Source organism: Chamaea fasciata, unplaced genomic scaffold (genome assembly GCF_029207755.1).
Source record: "Chamaea fasciata isolate MVZ Bird 193981 ecotype frontalis unplaced genomic scaffold, bChaFas1.0.hap1 SCAF_15, whole genome shotgun sequence".
NCBI lineage: Eukaryota > Metazoa > Chordata > Aves > Passeriformes > Sylviidae > Chamaea > Chamaea fasciata.
In genome coordinates, this window is record NW_027094100.1 from 8,713,659 (window position 1) to 8,731,264 (window position 17,606).

Here is a 17,606-nt window from a genome sequence, read left to right on the forward strand (position 1 = left end):
CACTTGCAACAAAGTCTTCCATGCTGTGTGTTCTGCCCTCCTAACCCTCCCAATGTCTGACAGCAAGTCCACAAAGATTTGCTTTGATCCTATCCAGACTCTTTCAATCACTTTTTTTTTTAAAATATTTTACATTTCTGGTTGCATCTTAAAGCACACAGGCCTTCCACTGGGGACCCACAGAAGGGAGAAGAGCATCTGCTTGAAGTGTTTGAGGCACTGACTCCCAGCAGGAGTGCCCCCCAGCCATGAGGAGATGGATGGGATGTGGTGGCACCCACCTTCTCCCTGTTGCTGTGTGCGGTCAGGGACCGGTGGGCAGCCCCCCGCAGCGCTGTCCTGTAGTTGTAGAAGTTGCCAGTAGGGTCCATCTGGTGCTACAGGCACAAAAAACCACACCTTGGTTAGAAAGAAGCCTCTAAAGACAATTTTGCACTCAATTGTAGCAAACCATGAGCAGAGCAGAGCCTCCATATTCCACATGTACATCTTCAAAATCCACGTGCCTGCAGAACCCCACGCACCAAGGATACAATGAGAGGTCTACAGCCCATGGCTGCTTATACCTTTGGTTTTTCTTATTAAAATTATCTTAAACTCAGCTTACTGAGCTTTTACGTGAAGAATAAGCACTGCACATCCTATGTGTGCCAAATCCTGGAATCATCAGTACAAAATACAGCTTTGGGTCCTCACTCGACCTCCAAGGTATAGATCGGGAGCTTTACATTCAGCATTGTGTCCATGGCTAAACAAAACATGCATCAGTGGAAGCACTGTGGCATGCATATAGGTTCATACTTTGGGGTTTTTTAAATTCGTCTTATTTATTTGAGTACTCTGAATTCCCTCTACATATAATCAGCTTTACACCCTCTTCATTACACCTGGGATATTTCATCTTAGAATCATGCCCTCTGCCTGTGAAATGTGTCTCCAGACATCTCACACCTGGATAACAATGTAAAATTCCCAAACAAAAATATCCTGAATAGAATTTAAGCAGTGCATCAGGATTTTTTTTTTTACCTCGAGAATGAAAAATTTGGCTGTTTTCACTTTTGACCAAGTCTTCTTTAGCCTGGAAACTGGACTCATATTCATTCCAGCTATGAGTGAGAGAGAAAAAAACAGAGCCATTGATAAGAGCTGGATTTCCTTTTTCATCTGTGACAGCTGATGGAAGACCCGGTTAGAAGCTGTACTTACAAATGATTGCCATCAGTGAATTAAAATTCCCTATGTTAAAGCACTCTCGGGCAACGTCGATGAAGAATTCGATGACTTGTGCTCGCTGTTTCTTTTTTGCAGGCTGTAAATTAAAATGAATGAGGATCTGTAATGAGCATATGCAGAACTGGAGGTCATCCTAAGCATTTGTTCCATGCATAGCGGGGCTTCATGCACAGTTTGGGCCATCTGCTTTCAGTCACTGGTCCTAATTGTGTTCCAGCAATCCAGTGGATGCTGGTGACTGGCAGCCTCTGAAATCAAAGCTTTCACTGCAGTGACACAGAAGAAATTCATGGCCATTCCCAGCCCCAGTGACTGTCTCAGTGCTGGAACAGGCAGCCCAAGCAGCCCTGAAGCAGAGCCTCAGCTCCCTGCTGGCCTGCCTCCTGCGTGGGCTCATCAGCACAGACTTTTCCTAAGGGCAGGATTTCACACCCCTATAACAGCAGCATCTTTGTCTCAGAAAGAGCTTGTTTCATTGCATTAATCCCTTTCCCCTCTTCTGTCCCTTTAGCAATATGGCCAGACCAAATGATAGCATTTTAAATATACATTTTAAATGGACTGGAATCACCCTTCCAAAGATGACCTTCAGGTGGTAATTCTTAGGTGTCACAGGCTATCCAGGCTCTTTAAACTATTATTATTCCTCCCTTCCATACCTTTTCAAAGAGGAAAAAAATTATTTCATTTTGATGGGACCAAGTTAAACAAACTAAAACCACTACCAAGTTAAGGAACATCAGGCACAGCTACACTAATGGGCAGCAGGACAGAGAGCCATGGAGTGGGAATTCACACACACAGCAGATCTTTAGGATGACAGATAACAAATATGGCTCCATTAGAATCTTTGCTGGCAGAAATCTCACAGGATAACTCAAGGCATTTTTTCCTCTATTTTTCCCTGCAGGGTTCATTATTCCACACTGTGCTCCTACTACATCAAGAGAACAGTGCATTCCCCCGTGTGCTGCTGCCTCTGTTTTGCAATATGTTTGTCATTTATCAGGTCGCTTCTGCAAGTGCAACACTACTAAAACTTATCATCAGATGCTTAGCTGGGTCATAAGAAATAAATCCCCAGGACTGCCTATTAGTATAAAATCTCAGAGTGGTGCTTCAGGTATGTGGTAAAACATGGCACATACTTGTAACTTACCATGCAAATTTCTGTTGCTACGAGATAGCAGAGTCTATTGAACCATTTCACATAGGCCTCAAGGTTACTTGTCTTCTTCTGTTCACTGAAACAAGTCTGGGGGGAAAAAAACACAGAAAGATATAACTGTGTTCCAGTCAGTGACCTGATCACTAAGATTAATACTGCACAAAGGTAATTACTTGCCACATCTCTCTCATGCTCTTAGAACCCTGCGCATTTAAAGTCCCCTTTTAAAAATCCTGTGAGTGGCAGATGGGGGTCTAGCTGGGTTTGTCACACTGCACAGTTCACACTGGTGCCCAGAAAACAGCCCCATTTTGCCTGCAGCAAGTGTTCACTGAGAGTCTGCACTGACCCTTGTTCACTGGGAGATGAACAGCTGAGGCATTGCAGGATTCTGACATCATCAAGGACACACAAAAAATAAGACAGGCAGAGTCTTCCACAGCAGGCTCAGTTTGTGACTTTGATTCAAGGATTTCCTCCACCTCAGTAAATAAAATCACCCACAGCCCTTTTCTGGAGGGGAGGGACCAGAATTTAGTGACGTGTACAAGAGATAAACAAGAGAAAACACAGTTCTGGTTGATTTTTTAATGAAAAAAACCCCACCATTTTCCTTAGTGAGTTTTCAGAAAAACAGGTTCTTAGCAACCAGCCCTGCCTGGATGGCTGTGCTTGTACAGGTCACTTACATGCCAGAGGCACTTAACTGATAAGAGCTGTTACAAGAAGTGTATTTTTCACTTATTTATATAAAATTTAACATAAGTTCCCATAACTGATACAGACTATGTGAGCAGATACTTGGCTGAACTCTTCCAGTTCCTTTGTCATCAACTTGACTTCAGAGGACTGATAGGGCAGTTCACACAGCCTGAATAAGTTGCTTGGGATTGTAAGAATTCACATGCTTTTCCCAACTTTAAATTCTTAGACAATCCATCTAGGACACTCAGCTCTCTAAAGTTCAAGAGATTTGTCTGAACATTCAGTAACATCCACTAGAGGGTACCAGAGAATACTGATTTTTGTTTTGTTAGGACGATTGTTTCCCAAAGGTGCCATAAACACATGTCACTAAGAGGAGAATCATAATGCGTAAGCAAAGATCCATTAATATCAATGGGATCACCCATATTATGTAAGGTAAACCAGTGACTAAGAACCCCTTCAGAAATGTGGCTTAATATGATTCCCAAGGTAATTCAAAGTAAGAAAATATTCATCTCTGATTCTGTATACAGACATGTTCAGAAACAGAAATCACAGTACCATGCCATGGAGGAGCAAAACCTAACAGGACTGAAATTCTGAGCCACTTTATGAATAGACTACAAACACAATAAAAGTGTATTTTTAAACCATCTCAAAAGTAAATGTTAGCGAGCAGCATGTAAATATCAAAAACCCAAAGGAAACCCAAATCAGCCCCAGTTTAACCACAGCAGCTGCTTATCATGTGGCTCTGTTTCTTGTTTCCTATTACAGCAAAAAGTACACAAACCCCAGGTTTTGTTCTGAAAATAGTATTTCCATCTCAGAACTGTTGTCCTGTGCCAGGGCGTAAGAGCCACAGCTAATAACGCAAAACTTGTGAAAAATGTGCAACAGTAAAGTTGAGACAGACTGCTTTTTAAAGGTTAAGCTTTATAAATGGCAGCAATATTTAGCACCTCCCAAGCATCTTCCATCTGCAGCTCAGAATGCTTGATAAACATTCATAAGTGAAGCCTTTTGAAGCCCTCACACAAGAAAGATGTTTAATATTATCTCCAGCTGGAGGGAATTCAAACCTGAGCCAACTCCCTGTGTTTGACAGGGATGTTCTTCATGGGTCAGGGAACATGACTCCACATAAGGTTTGTGCTACTTTGTCCAAAGACGTGACCAGAGAAGGGCAAAGGAGCTGGGGAAGGGTCTAGAGCACAAATCTGATGGGCAGCAGCTGAGGGAGCTCAGCTCGGAGACAAAGAGGGGGAACCTTCTTGCTCTTCACAGCTCTGTGGAAGGAGGTTGTAGGGTGGGGGGGACTTAGTCTCTTCTCCCAAGTAAGAAGCAGAAGGACAAAAGGAAATGCCCTCAAGTTGTGCCAGAAGAGTTTTAGATTGGATATTAGGAAAAAAAATCTTCACTGAAAGGGTAGTCAGGCATTGGAACAGGCTGCCCAGGAAGGTGGTGGAATCACCATTCCTGGAAGTGCTTAAAAATGTATGGATGTGGCATCTGGAGACATGGTTTAGTCTTGGCAGTGCTGGGTTAAGGGTTGGAGTCAATGATCTTTGAGGTCTTTTCTAACCTGAACTACTTTGTGATTCTGTGTGCAATGCTCTCCCCCTGGGCTATATCTTGGCACAGAAGCTTTTCTAAATCAACCACATAGAGCATGAAGAAAAGCTCCAGACTACTCCCACTGTGATCAGCCTTGCTGACTTGAAGGCCAGGTGGCTGAAATCTCACTGTGGCTGGTTTGGTATCTTGTGTTTCTGACACACATTTGCTGCCTTGGGGTTCCTTTCTAAATAATGTGATCAATGTCCAGAATGCTTGGAATGCCATCTCTGCCTATTTCCCTCATCCTGAAACAAACTCTTCACAGGTCCAAGAAGAGAAGGAAAGGGCCCAATGTTGCACTTTTCATCCATCCATCCATCCATCCATCCATCCATCCATCCATCCATCCATCCATCTTTTCACCATTACAAGCTATTTTGGTGCCCTTTGTGCAGCACTACAAACACAGGTCTTCCTGATACGTTTGGCGTCCAATGAGGAAATTCAGCCGTTGATGTGTGATCTCAGTGGGAATGCATACGCAGTTCAGGGGAAGAATTTCCCATCCTTTCTTTCAGACAGCATGTGAAATCTCTGACTCTGCTCTCCAGCTAGGAGGCTCTTTCCTTATTGAGGCACTCTCTGAAATGTTACTTCAAGCCTCAGTGGAACCAGTGGAAAGACTCCAAGTGGCCTTCACAGCCTTTGGATGAAGCCCTGATCAGGCTCTGTTCCCTGTGGTGCTTTGGGTTAGAAGCCATTGTGTAGAGAGAGAAGAGTTGATTCATGACGCACTGACTCACTGCTGTGGTGTCTGGGCCCACACTGAGGCCATTACATCACATTCCGAGCCTTTAGTCCCTCAGCAGTGCAGCAGACATTCCCTGGCTGTGTACAGCCACAGACATCTGTCCCAGTCAAAGCAGGTCGGGAGGAACAAGCCCGAAAGCACATCAGGGTGGTGGCCAGTTTGTCACCAGGGAGGAATGGCAGCGACCTGCCAGTGCCAGCTCTGCCAACAGGTTCCCATCCTTGCCATGACAACACAGGTCACCAGTTGGCCTGGCCCATGTCAGCTTGTGACTCAGGCCCTGCTCTTGGGGACCTCATCACAACTGGACAAACTGTGGTCACAGGAGACACTTTGTACGTGGAGAAAGCATACCTTGGTGCCATCCAGAGGGTCCTTATGTACAAACGCCTGCACAAACTCCTCAGGTCCAATATGACTTAGTCTTTCCTGTTGAGGGTAGGGGATTGGGAAGAGAGAAGGAAAAATAAGAAAGCATCCCAGAATATCTTCTGCTCCTCTTGATAAAACGTCATCATTTTCTGTCAGCTCTGAGTGGTGTCACTGAACTGGTGGACAGCCAACTAACCAGACATTAAAATTCATAATAACAATTAGAACTACGTCAGCAGAAAGAGGAAAATTAGAGTAAATACATCTCATTACTGACACGCAACAGTAGGAGTCCCCTCCACTGCACTGAATGCACTGGGCTTCCTCTGGGAGCCAGCACACATCAGTTCTGTTTGGTGCTCCCTCAGACCTGCTGTGGTCCAGCATCACTCAAAAGCCTTTTTTCCCAGCTGTTACAATGGCAGTAATGCTGTTATCTGGTGTCCACAGCAATCCACTGCTCAGCTGCCCACACAGGGCTCTGCCCTGGCCCTCTGCCCACTGACCCTCCGGTGCTGCCCTGGGGTTCTGGCTCTGGGTCACTGGGTAAGGAAGGCACTGAGGATGCATGTGACAGATTAAAGGCTTTGCTGACACTGGAGAGTGTCCCAGGCACTAAGCAAAAACAGAATAAAGAAAGTATCCATATCCCTCTAGTAAAAGCAAGGCCACCTCCAGCAGCTCCTGAAAAAACATGGCAGCACCAACCACACACTGACCTTCCTGCTATGTTTTTCACTTTCCTTAAACATGTTTATTAGGAAAAGAAATATTTTCAGTAGGTTGTAGGCCACAAAGGTATTTCAGAGGAGCTATTTTGGAGTTCCTACAGCCCAAACTTAGAATATTCAAGCAACAATAAAATAAATGGTAATTCTGCTCAAGGGAAAATTTTATGTCTACTCCTATGCTTTTCCTCTGGGCCTCTCACCTTAACACTGGTAACTGTATAGGGCTCTTACTAATCAAGAACTGTTTTAAATAATTATCAAATAATTCTTACTAACGAATAAACATCAGACAGTTTCAGTGCAGAGCACTTGATGTATCAGACATAGCAATGAAAAAGGTAAAAGAATTAATTACAGTACAGTGGAATTAAAATATCTAGCTGCATCTGTTTTAAAATGACAGTGATGCCTCAGTTACAGGGAATTTTCCTTTGGAAGACAGTTGTACTGTGGAGGAGGAAAAAAACAAAAGCAAGAAAAAACTCCATGCAAAAGGAGTTCTACTCTCTGGCTTAAGTTATATAAAGCAAAGAGAGCCAAAGCTGCATGTTCTGAAAACTAACCATTCCACTTCTAGACAAAAAGAATATAAACTATCGTCAGAAATCCAAAGGCTGATTTCCTAATACTCACTCCAATCCACAGTGTGTTTCATGTTTTGTTTTTCCATCCTTCCCCTGAAGGATGAGCAGAGTCCACAGGAGGACAAGGCAGCAGGGCATCAGAGCAACAAGAGATCTGCAGATGGCAGCAATGTTTTATGTTCTTCTGAGCACACCCAGGAGGTCTGTCAGGAGGACCTGGCCCTGGGAGGAGGGTGTGCAGCACAACAGCACATCCAAGGCTTCAGCACTGCCATTTTTCACACAAGAGCCTGTTTGGGAACAGACTGCAGCCCAGCATAGGGTGAACAGCAGGAATTTGTGGGGGTGGTATCTGCACACCCTTATATGTCCATGCACAAAATCCCAAAGGGAAGAATGAAAGCCACATCAGAGAACTCACATGCTTTGTGTATCTAGAGAAATGGATTTGAGCTGCTAAAATTTCTTCCGAGTTTATAAAAGGGTTAATGACCAGGCATTTCAATGACACCTGCAGAGCCTGTGCGGCTCTGAGCACCTTATAGAAGTGACATTCCTGGGACTTGACTTTGCTGGGATAGGATTCACATTTCACAAATAAGCAAGCTGAAGTACAGTGACCTGCTCCAAGCTGCACAGGGACACTGATATATAATTTGCTTCCCAAACATCTCTTAACCTGTCAAACGCTGCCTCCTGCTGCAATGCTGATACAGCATGGGATGTGCTGCAGCAGTGCAGACATTTTTTGGTTATGTCTGGAATACTTAGCAGCTGATGGCTTAAAATAACATCTCTGGCTGCAGAAGTTGGGAACCATTCCCACTTACCAGCTCCACATGTGTCAGCTGCTGGGCCAGGGTGTAAGGGTCACTGCAGACGCTCAGGATTTCTCTCTGAATTGATGGAGGTTTAGTTTTAAAGGCAACCAGCTTATCAGAGACAGCAGTACTGATCTTGACAATTCCTTCTTGCCCATGGCTGAGGGTTGCAAGCTTTTGATTCAGGGCTTGCAAAAGCTGATTCATCTTTTTCCAGTAAGCCTGGAGTGACAGGGAGAGAAACATAAGCCACCCAGAAAACTTGACATAGGAGTGGTTTTTTGTGCTGAATTTTCCTTTCTGCAAAATATTCCTAAGACAGCAACAGGTTACCATTTTATTTCCAACAAGCCTATTTCAGAATAACCAGCTGGCTTAATTACAGTTCTGTTCTCTGGCCACAGGGACTGCAGTCAAGAGCAGAGGCAGGCAGGACTGGTGGGCTGGGCTGGCACTGATACTCCACGTTCCTGCCAGTGTCAGGTTCAAAGGAGAGGCAATGCTACAGCATGAGTTACTGCAGCTTTCTGGAGCACAGCAGCTTTTGGTACCTATCTTTTATGTCAGCTACGTTTTGGCTGAGAACTCTACCTGTTAATGCTGCCTTGTCAACTCTTATTAGGAATAAGAAATGTTCCTAATGCTATTTTCTCCATCCTTTTGATCTGAATGCAGAAGAAGCTCGCGGCTGCTTGCTACCCAGCTGGAGTGGCTGGAGCATTGTGGAGCTTTGAGTATTTAATATCCAAACGTTAATTTCTACTGAAGGAAGCTCATATTGTATTCCAAGCCCAGCTATGTGCTCAGCAGGATCATCGTTACCAACTTGCCCAGGTTGTTCTCAGAGCTGAAGCAACTCTTTACAGACAGTGAGTGGAGTCTCTGGCCATGGAGGCTGGGCAGAAAAAATTACTTCAACTCTTCACAACTGACATATGCAGACATCACAAAACTGAGATAACAGAACTGGTGGATGGGTTCTAAAGACAAGGTTAATTGGAAATGTCCTTGGCTAGACTGTGCCTCCCCACAAAGAACAGCACACACCTGTGTCATGTCCCAAGCTGGATGCAGCTCAAGTGAACCTTTGGGATGTAATCCCATGGTTTCGATCCAGCCCCTGTCTTCAGAGTTTTGTAGGCTGTGGATGGTCTTCGGTGTTAGGCATTGACAGCATTCATGTTTTAAGTGTTCAAGGAACCAGAAACCAGAGATAGTGCTCTTCTCACCTGCACAGAATCCAATCTGCACACTGGAGATAGCACCTCCTCCTACTTCACAGTGAATAACAACTTCTCACATCTACTCTGTCTTCGTTACAGGGTAGGAAAGGCTCGAGACCTTTAGAACGTCCCAAGTGCTTCAACTTTTGCCACAACACTTTATAACTGTGATGCAGCTTTTCTAACATAAGATTTCACATTGCTCTCTTGGACTCACATTGCTTTCCTTTCACTTAAGGAAGCTGCTCTCTTGAGCTGGGCTAGAACATGTACCAGATAAGCAGGATGTAGTCAGGCGCTTTTTTTGTTTTGTTTTTGGTTTTGGTTTTTTTTTTTTTTTTGGTAAAATAGAGCTGTTAAATCTGAAATGAAACAAGTACCCAGAAGACAGGAGGGACATGTCTTAGAGAATGACAACACACAGTGTATTTGGAATCAAATCCCAAAGGTGGAGAGAAAATTGACTGAGGGAAATAAAACCCCACTCTTTGAGGTTTTATCTGTTACTGAGGGATATTAGATCCAAGAAGGGCCTTCTTCATGTAAATCCTCATGTCAGCAGATGGTCACACTTTTGATTTACAAAGCCTGTTCTGGATCCAAACTACTGACCACCATCTAAATATTTCTCTGTTTTACATCCAGGTATGTTTGCAAATACAAACACAGCTCAACACAGCTCATGAAGCTCTGTGAACGCACTGTGTTTTTTTCAGTGAAAACTCAAATAGCGACGTATTTGGCATTTTGTGAACTTATTTTGTAAACGGGAAACTCAGTTTTTTGGGGCTGGGGGGACAGCACCGAAAGCCAAGCTTTCTAATGAATATAAAACATCTGGCTAAAGGCTTGGCTGGAAACCTAGCTCCTCTTTCTAAAAGGAGTTTTTGGATGAAAATTCTTGGACCAGTCATGTCTATGCAGTATCAAATTCTTCATAGTTTGGATGAAAAGCCAAAAAGCCGCATAAAATTCCTTGAAAGACATGCATATTAGCCAGTCTTTCAATAAATCTTTATCAAGAGATCTAGTTTCACCTCGTTTTGTACGGAATATGGCACAAAAATAGATATAGACAATAGTAAACAAAGACTCAGGTAAGCCAACCACCTAATGAAAGATGAAAAAAAAGGAGAGACACTTAAAGGACACAAACAATTACACAGAAATCAGAGCTCTTAAAAACATGCACTGGAAATCAGCTGGGTGCACCCTTGCCTAGAAAGCTTTTCTGTGCACATTGGGAGAGAAATTAAAAAAAAAAAAAAAAAGAATCCTGCTTTTGCCCTTCTAAAAGCCTTTCCTACCTTCTTTAAACTACATCCACTAACTGAAAACAACATTGTTCATTACCTTCAACATGCTGGTAATTATCTTGCCACAAAGTGACCCCCCGCCGTACATGGGGCTGCATGCTGGACTTTATCTACCAATTTCACTTCACTGCCACATTAACAGTCAAAAGAAGCACACTACTGTTTAATATTTAAAGAAAATGTTTCTTTCTTAACTAGGAAAGTTCCTCTGAAGACAGCAGGCCTCAGCAGGTGGCTTAAGAGCTCAAATTTTAATTAAAATTTCTAACTCTAAATGCAAATCACAGCACTTACTAAGAAATGCTTCTCAGCATGGACACCTTTATAAGAACATCACAGCCTTTAGAAAGTGGACTCTACAAAGGACAGGAGCAGACACTGCAGGGGAAAATCCTGCAATGACCTACATGGACTGGATGACATCACAAATCCTTCAGTCTTTAATTTCTGTGGTTCACAATGGGAACAAGTTTCTTCCAAAAAACTAACGGCCACCACCACTCTTCTATGCTGTCCCTTGAAAAAAGGAAATTTGCATTCGGAGGATATGAGATGTTTCTTAAATTAATTATTGATTTTGCTCAGGCATAATCACTTGCAATTACAGTGCCTAGTAATATCTGAAAAACAGTGATTTGAAACTAATGTAGTCTGAGGCCCCCCAGGGCACCCACAAGCATTTGTACACAGCTGTGCACGCTCCAGAGCAAAGGTGTGCAGTGCTTCCTAACAAAGGTTAGGCAAATAAACCACTGCTTTGCATGCAGAAAGTTGATTTATAGCATTTATGATTCTTCATCAGGGCAACTACTGCTGCTAAAGAGCACACCCCAACTCCCTGTTCTCCCCTCTTTGGTTCCTTCTTTCCAGTGGACACAGTTCTGGTGGCTCTGTATGGGTTGCCCTCTGTATGGTTTTCTGATGCTGAAGGGCTGCAAGGCATCTTTTGCCATGGCTGGTGAGGAGCAAGTCCATTGCCTCTTTCCCTTGAGGGAATTCTACTACTCTGCCAGATGGAACTAAAGCCGCTTGGCTCTTCTGAATTTTTTCATTGCCTTCACCTCCACCATTGTGTCTCACAGTTTCCTGTCCCGCCCCTTCTCTCCCAAGGGCTGCCCAGCCCAGCCAGTCAATCCATGCCAGCCTAGAGCTCCCTGAAAGTCCCAGACATGATGCCAGCCCAGCCTAAGAGCAGCTGTTCCCATTTATGACATATTTCATGTGCATAGGAGAGCTCAATTTAATTTTTGTCGTGCTGCAGCCCTGCTAATTCCTTCTATCCGCTCTCCACTCTTCTCTCTTTCATCCTCATGGTTATGTTCTTGTTCTACTGGACTGCACCCCTCTGTGGCTTGAGGCCAGGCCTTCACGTAGCCAGTGGAACTGAATTTTTCCACATCCCATGGTTAACCTAAAAGTAATTAGAGACTCTCAGTGTACTATTTGCTTATTATTTTCATGAACTTTGTGGTCTTTTTAATGTTTCCAAATTAATTTATGGGGTTCACCCACCTGAATTTGTAAGCAGGTCTCCCAGAGGCTCTGTTCACTGTGACCCACTGTGCCACACACAGAGCTCACATATTTGAACACCAGGATCATGCAGACATCTAACCTGAGTCTGTGCTCAGCAGGCCACACACTGCTGTCTTCTGCCACTTCCATGCTCCCAGACGAGCTACATGTCCACTAATACTAGTATTGTCTTTAAATATTAGAACTTGGATCCAGAGAAGCTGTGGATACCCCACTCTTGGAAGTGTTCAAGGCCAGGCTGGACAGAGCTTGGAACAACCTGGTCTAGAGGAAGGTATCCCTGTCCATGGCAGGGTTGTGGAACAAGATGGTCTTTAAAGTCCCTTCCAACCCAAAAGCAGTCTGTGATTCTATGATTCTAACTTGGGAGATCACAGCTCTGCTGCCATTTGAATTGCCACCAGCACCTTCAGTCCATGCTATGCCCTCATGTGTTCCTTCTATAAAATGGGAATGCTGTTATCCTACAATTTGATGTGCAGGAGATAAATTCCAGGGCTCACTGCTCCAGGAGCACCCAAAGAGAGATGTGGCTTTCAGGGAAGATACAGGTTTTTACATTATTGGAGAACAAAACTCTGAGAGTATCCAGGAAGAGGCATGGAACAGAATGCAGAAAAAGGAGGAAAAGGAGGAACCAAGTGGGAAAATGAATGTAACATATCAGCAGAACATCCCACGTCAGGCATCCTCACCTCATCACATGGGGCTATCCTGTGAATCATGTCTTTCAGGTGGCCAATCATCCGCTCTTCCTGAAAGTCATATGGGAATGTCTCTGTCCACTCTGTCAGCAACTGTAAGATTTTGGGTCCAAATTTTCTGATTCGAGCCTGAAATGCAAACCATTTAATGATGGACAGGGAATGAAACATTTACTCATTAAAGCCTCTCACTGTGCGTGTCAGTGAATGTGGGGCCAGGTTTTCAAAGAAGGCATATGTGTTGCACCTGCAAAACCTGCACACATGCATACAAAGAGTGTAGTGCACAGATAATACATTTTGGCATGCAAAATGTACCAGAACTCAGGTGCATGCACAGCTGCCCATTTTACATGCAGATTTAAGTATTCTGCACATGCAATTGGCCTGTTTATGGCTCAGCTGACATTATGTTGGTGCAACCTTTATACCTTTTTTAAAAACATCTGGCCTTTTTGCTGACTCGAACCATTGGTTCTTTCCTTTTGTACTTACAACCCTTTTATATTTTCATCCTTCTCTGAAAAACTGCAATGAATTTCTTGACCAACAAAGAGGTTGTTTTGCTCCTTTGCTTTCTGGCTGTATGAAAAAAACTGCTTACTGACCAGTGTCAGATGTTCAATGAAGAAAAGATGAACAAAACAGCAGCAGTTTTGTAACTTTACCTGGGCTGCTGGTAATGTTGCTCTCTTCCCTCATGAGCTCAAGATCATGATGGGACAAGGACACTCACAAAGCACACATCTCATGCCCACTTCTGGTGGAGATTTATCTGAGGATGTAGCAGTGGAAATAGTCGGGATGGGGCAAGGAGGGAAATGCAGGGAATTGCACAACTGGTGCATTAGTGTTATCTCAAAAGACAGCCAGTGTGGCTGCTCCCAAACCTTTCATCTCCCATAATGTGAAAAGGAAACGGTGTTAAACAACAAACTGCATTTTTATTTACAGAAAACACAGACTGAAACTAACAGCCTTCTTCTGCATCCCCACGTACTGCAGCTAAAGTCTACCCTGTAATCAGGAAAAATTACACTCTTAAGCTCCCCAGCTCTTTGTTTTTCAACCAAGGTGGTTAAAATGCATATTTCAGCTTTCCACCAACAACAGGTTTCAATGAACCACATCTCTAAAAATAACTGCTGTCAGCTAGCATTAAGCTCAGGCTCAAAGACCAGCAGGTGGCTGCTAAAGGGAAAGCTTTATTGGAAACTACAAAGGTCTGGGGAGACATTTGCTCCAGCTGTGTAAACTGCATCACGAATTGATGGAGAGGACTTTGTGCAAGTCACAGGACATGGGATGGGAAGTTGCTTGTGTACAAAGTTTCAAAATCAGCCCCACTCTCGGGAACACAAAATCAGCTGGGTCCCACCAACCCTGTGTTGCTACAAAACCCAGATGCACTTCAGGCAGACAAGAGGTCTTCATAATAAGACAGTGTTTCTCATTTCTTGAAAGTTTAATGAGCAGCAAAACTTTGCAATGCTCACATTTAATCCTCCTAAACTTGTATCTGTCATAGAATTGGGGAACAGAACCTCACACCTCAGAAAACTTGTTTTGCATGGTTCACCCCATACAGATATTTCTATTAACACTGACTGTGTGGGTAACCCAAGTCTGGGACTGCTGAACATTCTGGAGAATGGCTCTCCACAGTGAAGGCAGAGCTCCCGTTACTCATGGAACCAGTTACCTGTGCAAAAACAAGCACATGGTCAGATGTGGGTGACTCAGTATTTGACGCCAGACTCACAGTTTCAAAGCTGGAAAGCCTGATCCTGAAAACCATTTCAGAATTTTGGGGTTTCTGAAAATTTGCAACAAATGCACGTTCTTTCCCCCTCCGCTGCTCTGAAGGTGCATCTCGTGCTCCAGATAATGTACCAACAAGTGTTCGTCAATGCAGCAAGGAGAGCTTGGGCAGAATCCAGCACTGAATAGCATCCAGTGGGATTCAGCACTACTGCACTGTCTGTGGCACTGCCAGAGGATGCACATGTGTTGCTATACACTGTACCAGTCTGCACAGTCCCTGGGGCAAAATAGGAGGAGTGCTGAGGCAGGAACAGCTCGGATTTTCTCATTCTGTTCACCTGTCAGGGCCCCACCGCTGCTCCTGCCCATTCCCAGTGCTCCATTGGTGCCACACTGCAGCACAGAGGGCAGGAGGGTGGTGGGCACCTGCCACTGTTACACGGTGCTCAAAGTGACAGGGAAGACCAAGAGGAAATATTACTGTACCAGGTGCAAGAAAGGAAAGGGGCAGAGACATTAAGTAAAAATGGGAGAGAGAGTGGTGTGTGGACATCTGCACTTGACAGTGTGTGAGGGTTACATCCTACCTCCTTGCATCCCGCAGGCTTCACCAGAGCCTTAAAGAAGTTAAGAGGGAAAGTCACCTGGGAAGACTGAGACAGGGGGAAAGGGAAAATTAGAAGAAGATTTGAAGTGACTGCTGCCTGAAGCATTGCTCTCAGACATGGATACCAGGATGCCTCAATGTCAGAATCTCAGTGGCAAATCCTTTATAAGGAAGTTTCATTCAATCTAAAGAGAGGAAAGGGACACACACTAGAGCCTCAAAATCCTCTATCCACTGAAAATACCTCACATTTTTCTGCTGTAAAGATAAACTAACCTTGTCCAGCACGGGGTCATCCAGCCGCTGCTGCTCAATGCACTTGTGACAAACTCGGGACAAAAGCTCATGGGGTTCAATGAAGAGTCTGGAACTCAGCAGGAATGTAAAGATATAGGCTTTCTGCAAGAGAAAGACAAGTAGACCTATTGTAAGCAGCCACACAGTGGGTAATATTGACTGTGAAAGCCCCGAGCTTCACAGCTTTTTCATTTCTACTTGGCAAGACCTTTTTTATCTAAAGGACATAACAATTCCTGACCCTGAATATGGTACTGGTTACACTGGGTGCAGGAGGCAGCAGTATCTCCTTCCTCCACAGCATCCACTTCCAGCCTAAAGCCTGGGCAAACATCCAGTGAAGACAGTGTGCAGGAGCAAGCCCAGATACAGGAGACAGCACAACCAGGATGCTGGAGACAGTAAAGGTAAATGGGCAGGAATCTCTGTGTTGTACTGGGTTGGGAGCTGCAGACACCCCCATGTCAGCCACATCTTCCTATTGCCCTACAGATCTCACACAGCATATTTTAAGCAATATTTCATTTATTCTATTAAATCCTCAAATTTCATTTCTATCAGCCAAGTCATATCATATGCAGGTCCACATCTGTGAAGCTGTGGGAAGCAGGTCTGCTGGAGAAATCCTTGGATTATTCAAATTATTCCAGCAGTGAATTTAAAATACATGCATGAAGTCTCAGTTGTTTGCATCCTGACCCCTCCTTGCATCCTTGCACCTGAATTATCTCCTTTCCCTCAGCCCTAGCCGTGCTCCCAAGCAGCAGGTATAATATTACATATCACACGTTGCCTAATGAAAATCTCACAGCCTGATCTGTCCATTACCTATTTTTATTGCCTTTCTGTTCCTTTTCTTTTTCTTTTTTTTTTTTTAATTGAGATGCTTCTTTATTACTTATTTTTAGCTGATCAGAAACTGAGCTCTGGGTAATTTAAACCATGCTGCCTGCTCTGCATTGATAGCTTTCCCAGTCTCCTCAAGTACCCAGAAGTCAATGCTCCTCTGTGCTTTGAAATACAAGCCATGGAGATATATTAGCACTTAAAAGTCTTCCAGTCAAACTCTGTCTGAATTCCACTGAGGACGTGCAAAATCCAGTGAAGTTAATAGCTTGCAGGACCATAAACCTGCTTCCAGTTTAGATCCTCATACTCTTGGTGAGGAAACACTTAATTTCCATTGATGAAGCAAGGATTAGGATCTGGACTATGCTGTCCAGTGACTGCCAAGTTGTGAATACAATGTCAGGTAAATTATAAACCCACCAGAAGAAGCACCTCTGTTGTCACCAAGGGGATGCTCTGTACATACAGGCAAACCTGGATGACTTCAGCAGCCACTGAAATTCAGCTAATTTAATGCCAGTTCAGACTTGGGAGTTTTTTTGCTTCAGTTTTCCTCTAAACCTCTCTGGGAAGTGATGCTATTTTTGAAGTGCTCCAACTGCTACATCACTAATTCATCATCACGACAGCTCCCCCCCCTACCCTCTTCTCTTATTTAAAGGCAGTATCATCTTCGGGATCTGCTTTTTCATGGGAACAATTATAGAGCAGTGAAACAGCATTTAAAGCAATGCATCAATTTACCAAGCTTTAATTGTATGCAGCTTTTAAATGAGCCCTCTTAATTCAAAATTTAACACATTTGCACTTTTGCATAAAGCACTGCCCCAATTCATCAAAATTAAACCATTTATTATACTGTGAATTGCTTACTTCAGGGTAGTAATCAGTGGTAGGTATCAGATGCTGGATTAGAGCATCCAGAGATGCTGAGGTAAGGTTTCCATCCTGGAAGATCAGCCCTCCTTGTTCGCCTTCTTTCGAAGTATGTAGATGAGGGCTGAAGCCACATGGGGTAAACATACTGGTAGAACTCAGCGTTTGGGGCATGCCTTCCTGCAACACAGACAAGGACAAGATCCATCAGAGCCACAGCCACATCTGTCTTCTGGCTGATTTGAACGACACAGCCACTAACGAGAGCTTCCTGTTCACAAAATTAACGTGAACCCTTCTTGATAACCTTCACCTCTCTTTCATTGCTGGCACTGGCAGATCACACCTGCAATGGGCAGAACACACAAAATGGGACATTTTGATTTATGCTTTTGGGTCAGAAAGTGATGGCAGCTACTTTGGGCTCTCCCCCAATCAAGAGT

The 17,606-nt window shown here is 43.9% G+C and overlaps 1 protein-coding gene across 1 annotated transcript in view; it reads right to left on the minus strand.

Annotated features, from left to right (window-relative positions):
- Window positions 1–17,342, minus strand: part of RASGEF1C (RasGEF domain family member 1C) — a 31,031-nt gene extending 13,689 nt beyond the window's left edge. Inside the window, exons 1-9 of the mRNA XM_066197007.1 lie at window positions 17,161–17,342; window positions 15,418–15,540; window positions 12,762–12,899; window positions 8,001–8,213; window positions 5,838–5,912; window positions 2,396–2,491; window positions 1,210–1,312; window positions 1,030–1,109; window positions 282–377 (exon numbers count right to left, since the gene is read on the minus strand). Coding sequence (XP_066053104.1) covers window positions 282–377; window positions 1,030–1,109; window positions 1,210–1,312; window positions 2,396–2,491; window positions 5,838–5,912; window positions 8,001–8,213; window positions 12,762–12,899; window positions 15,418–15,540; window positions 17,161–17,337 — 1,101 coding nt within the window. The 5' untranslated portion in view covers window positions 17,338–17,342. The remainder of the gene's footprint in view (window positions 1–281; window positions 378–1,029; window positions 1,110–1,209; window positions 1,313–2,395; window positions 2,492–5,837; window positions 5,913–8,000; window positions 8,214–12,761; window positions 12,900–15,417; window positions 15,541–17,160) is intronic.
- Window positions 17,343–17,606: the final 264 nt, after the last annotated feature.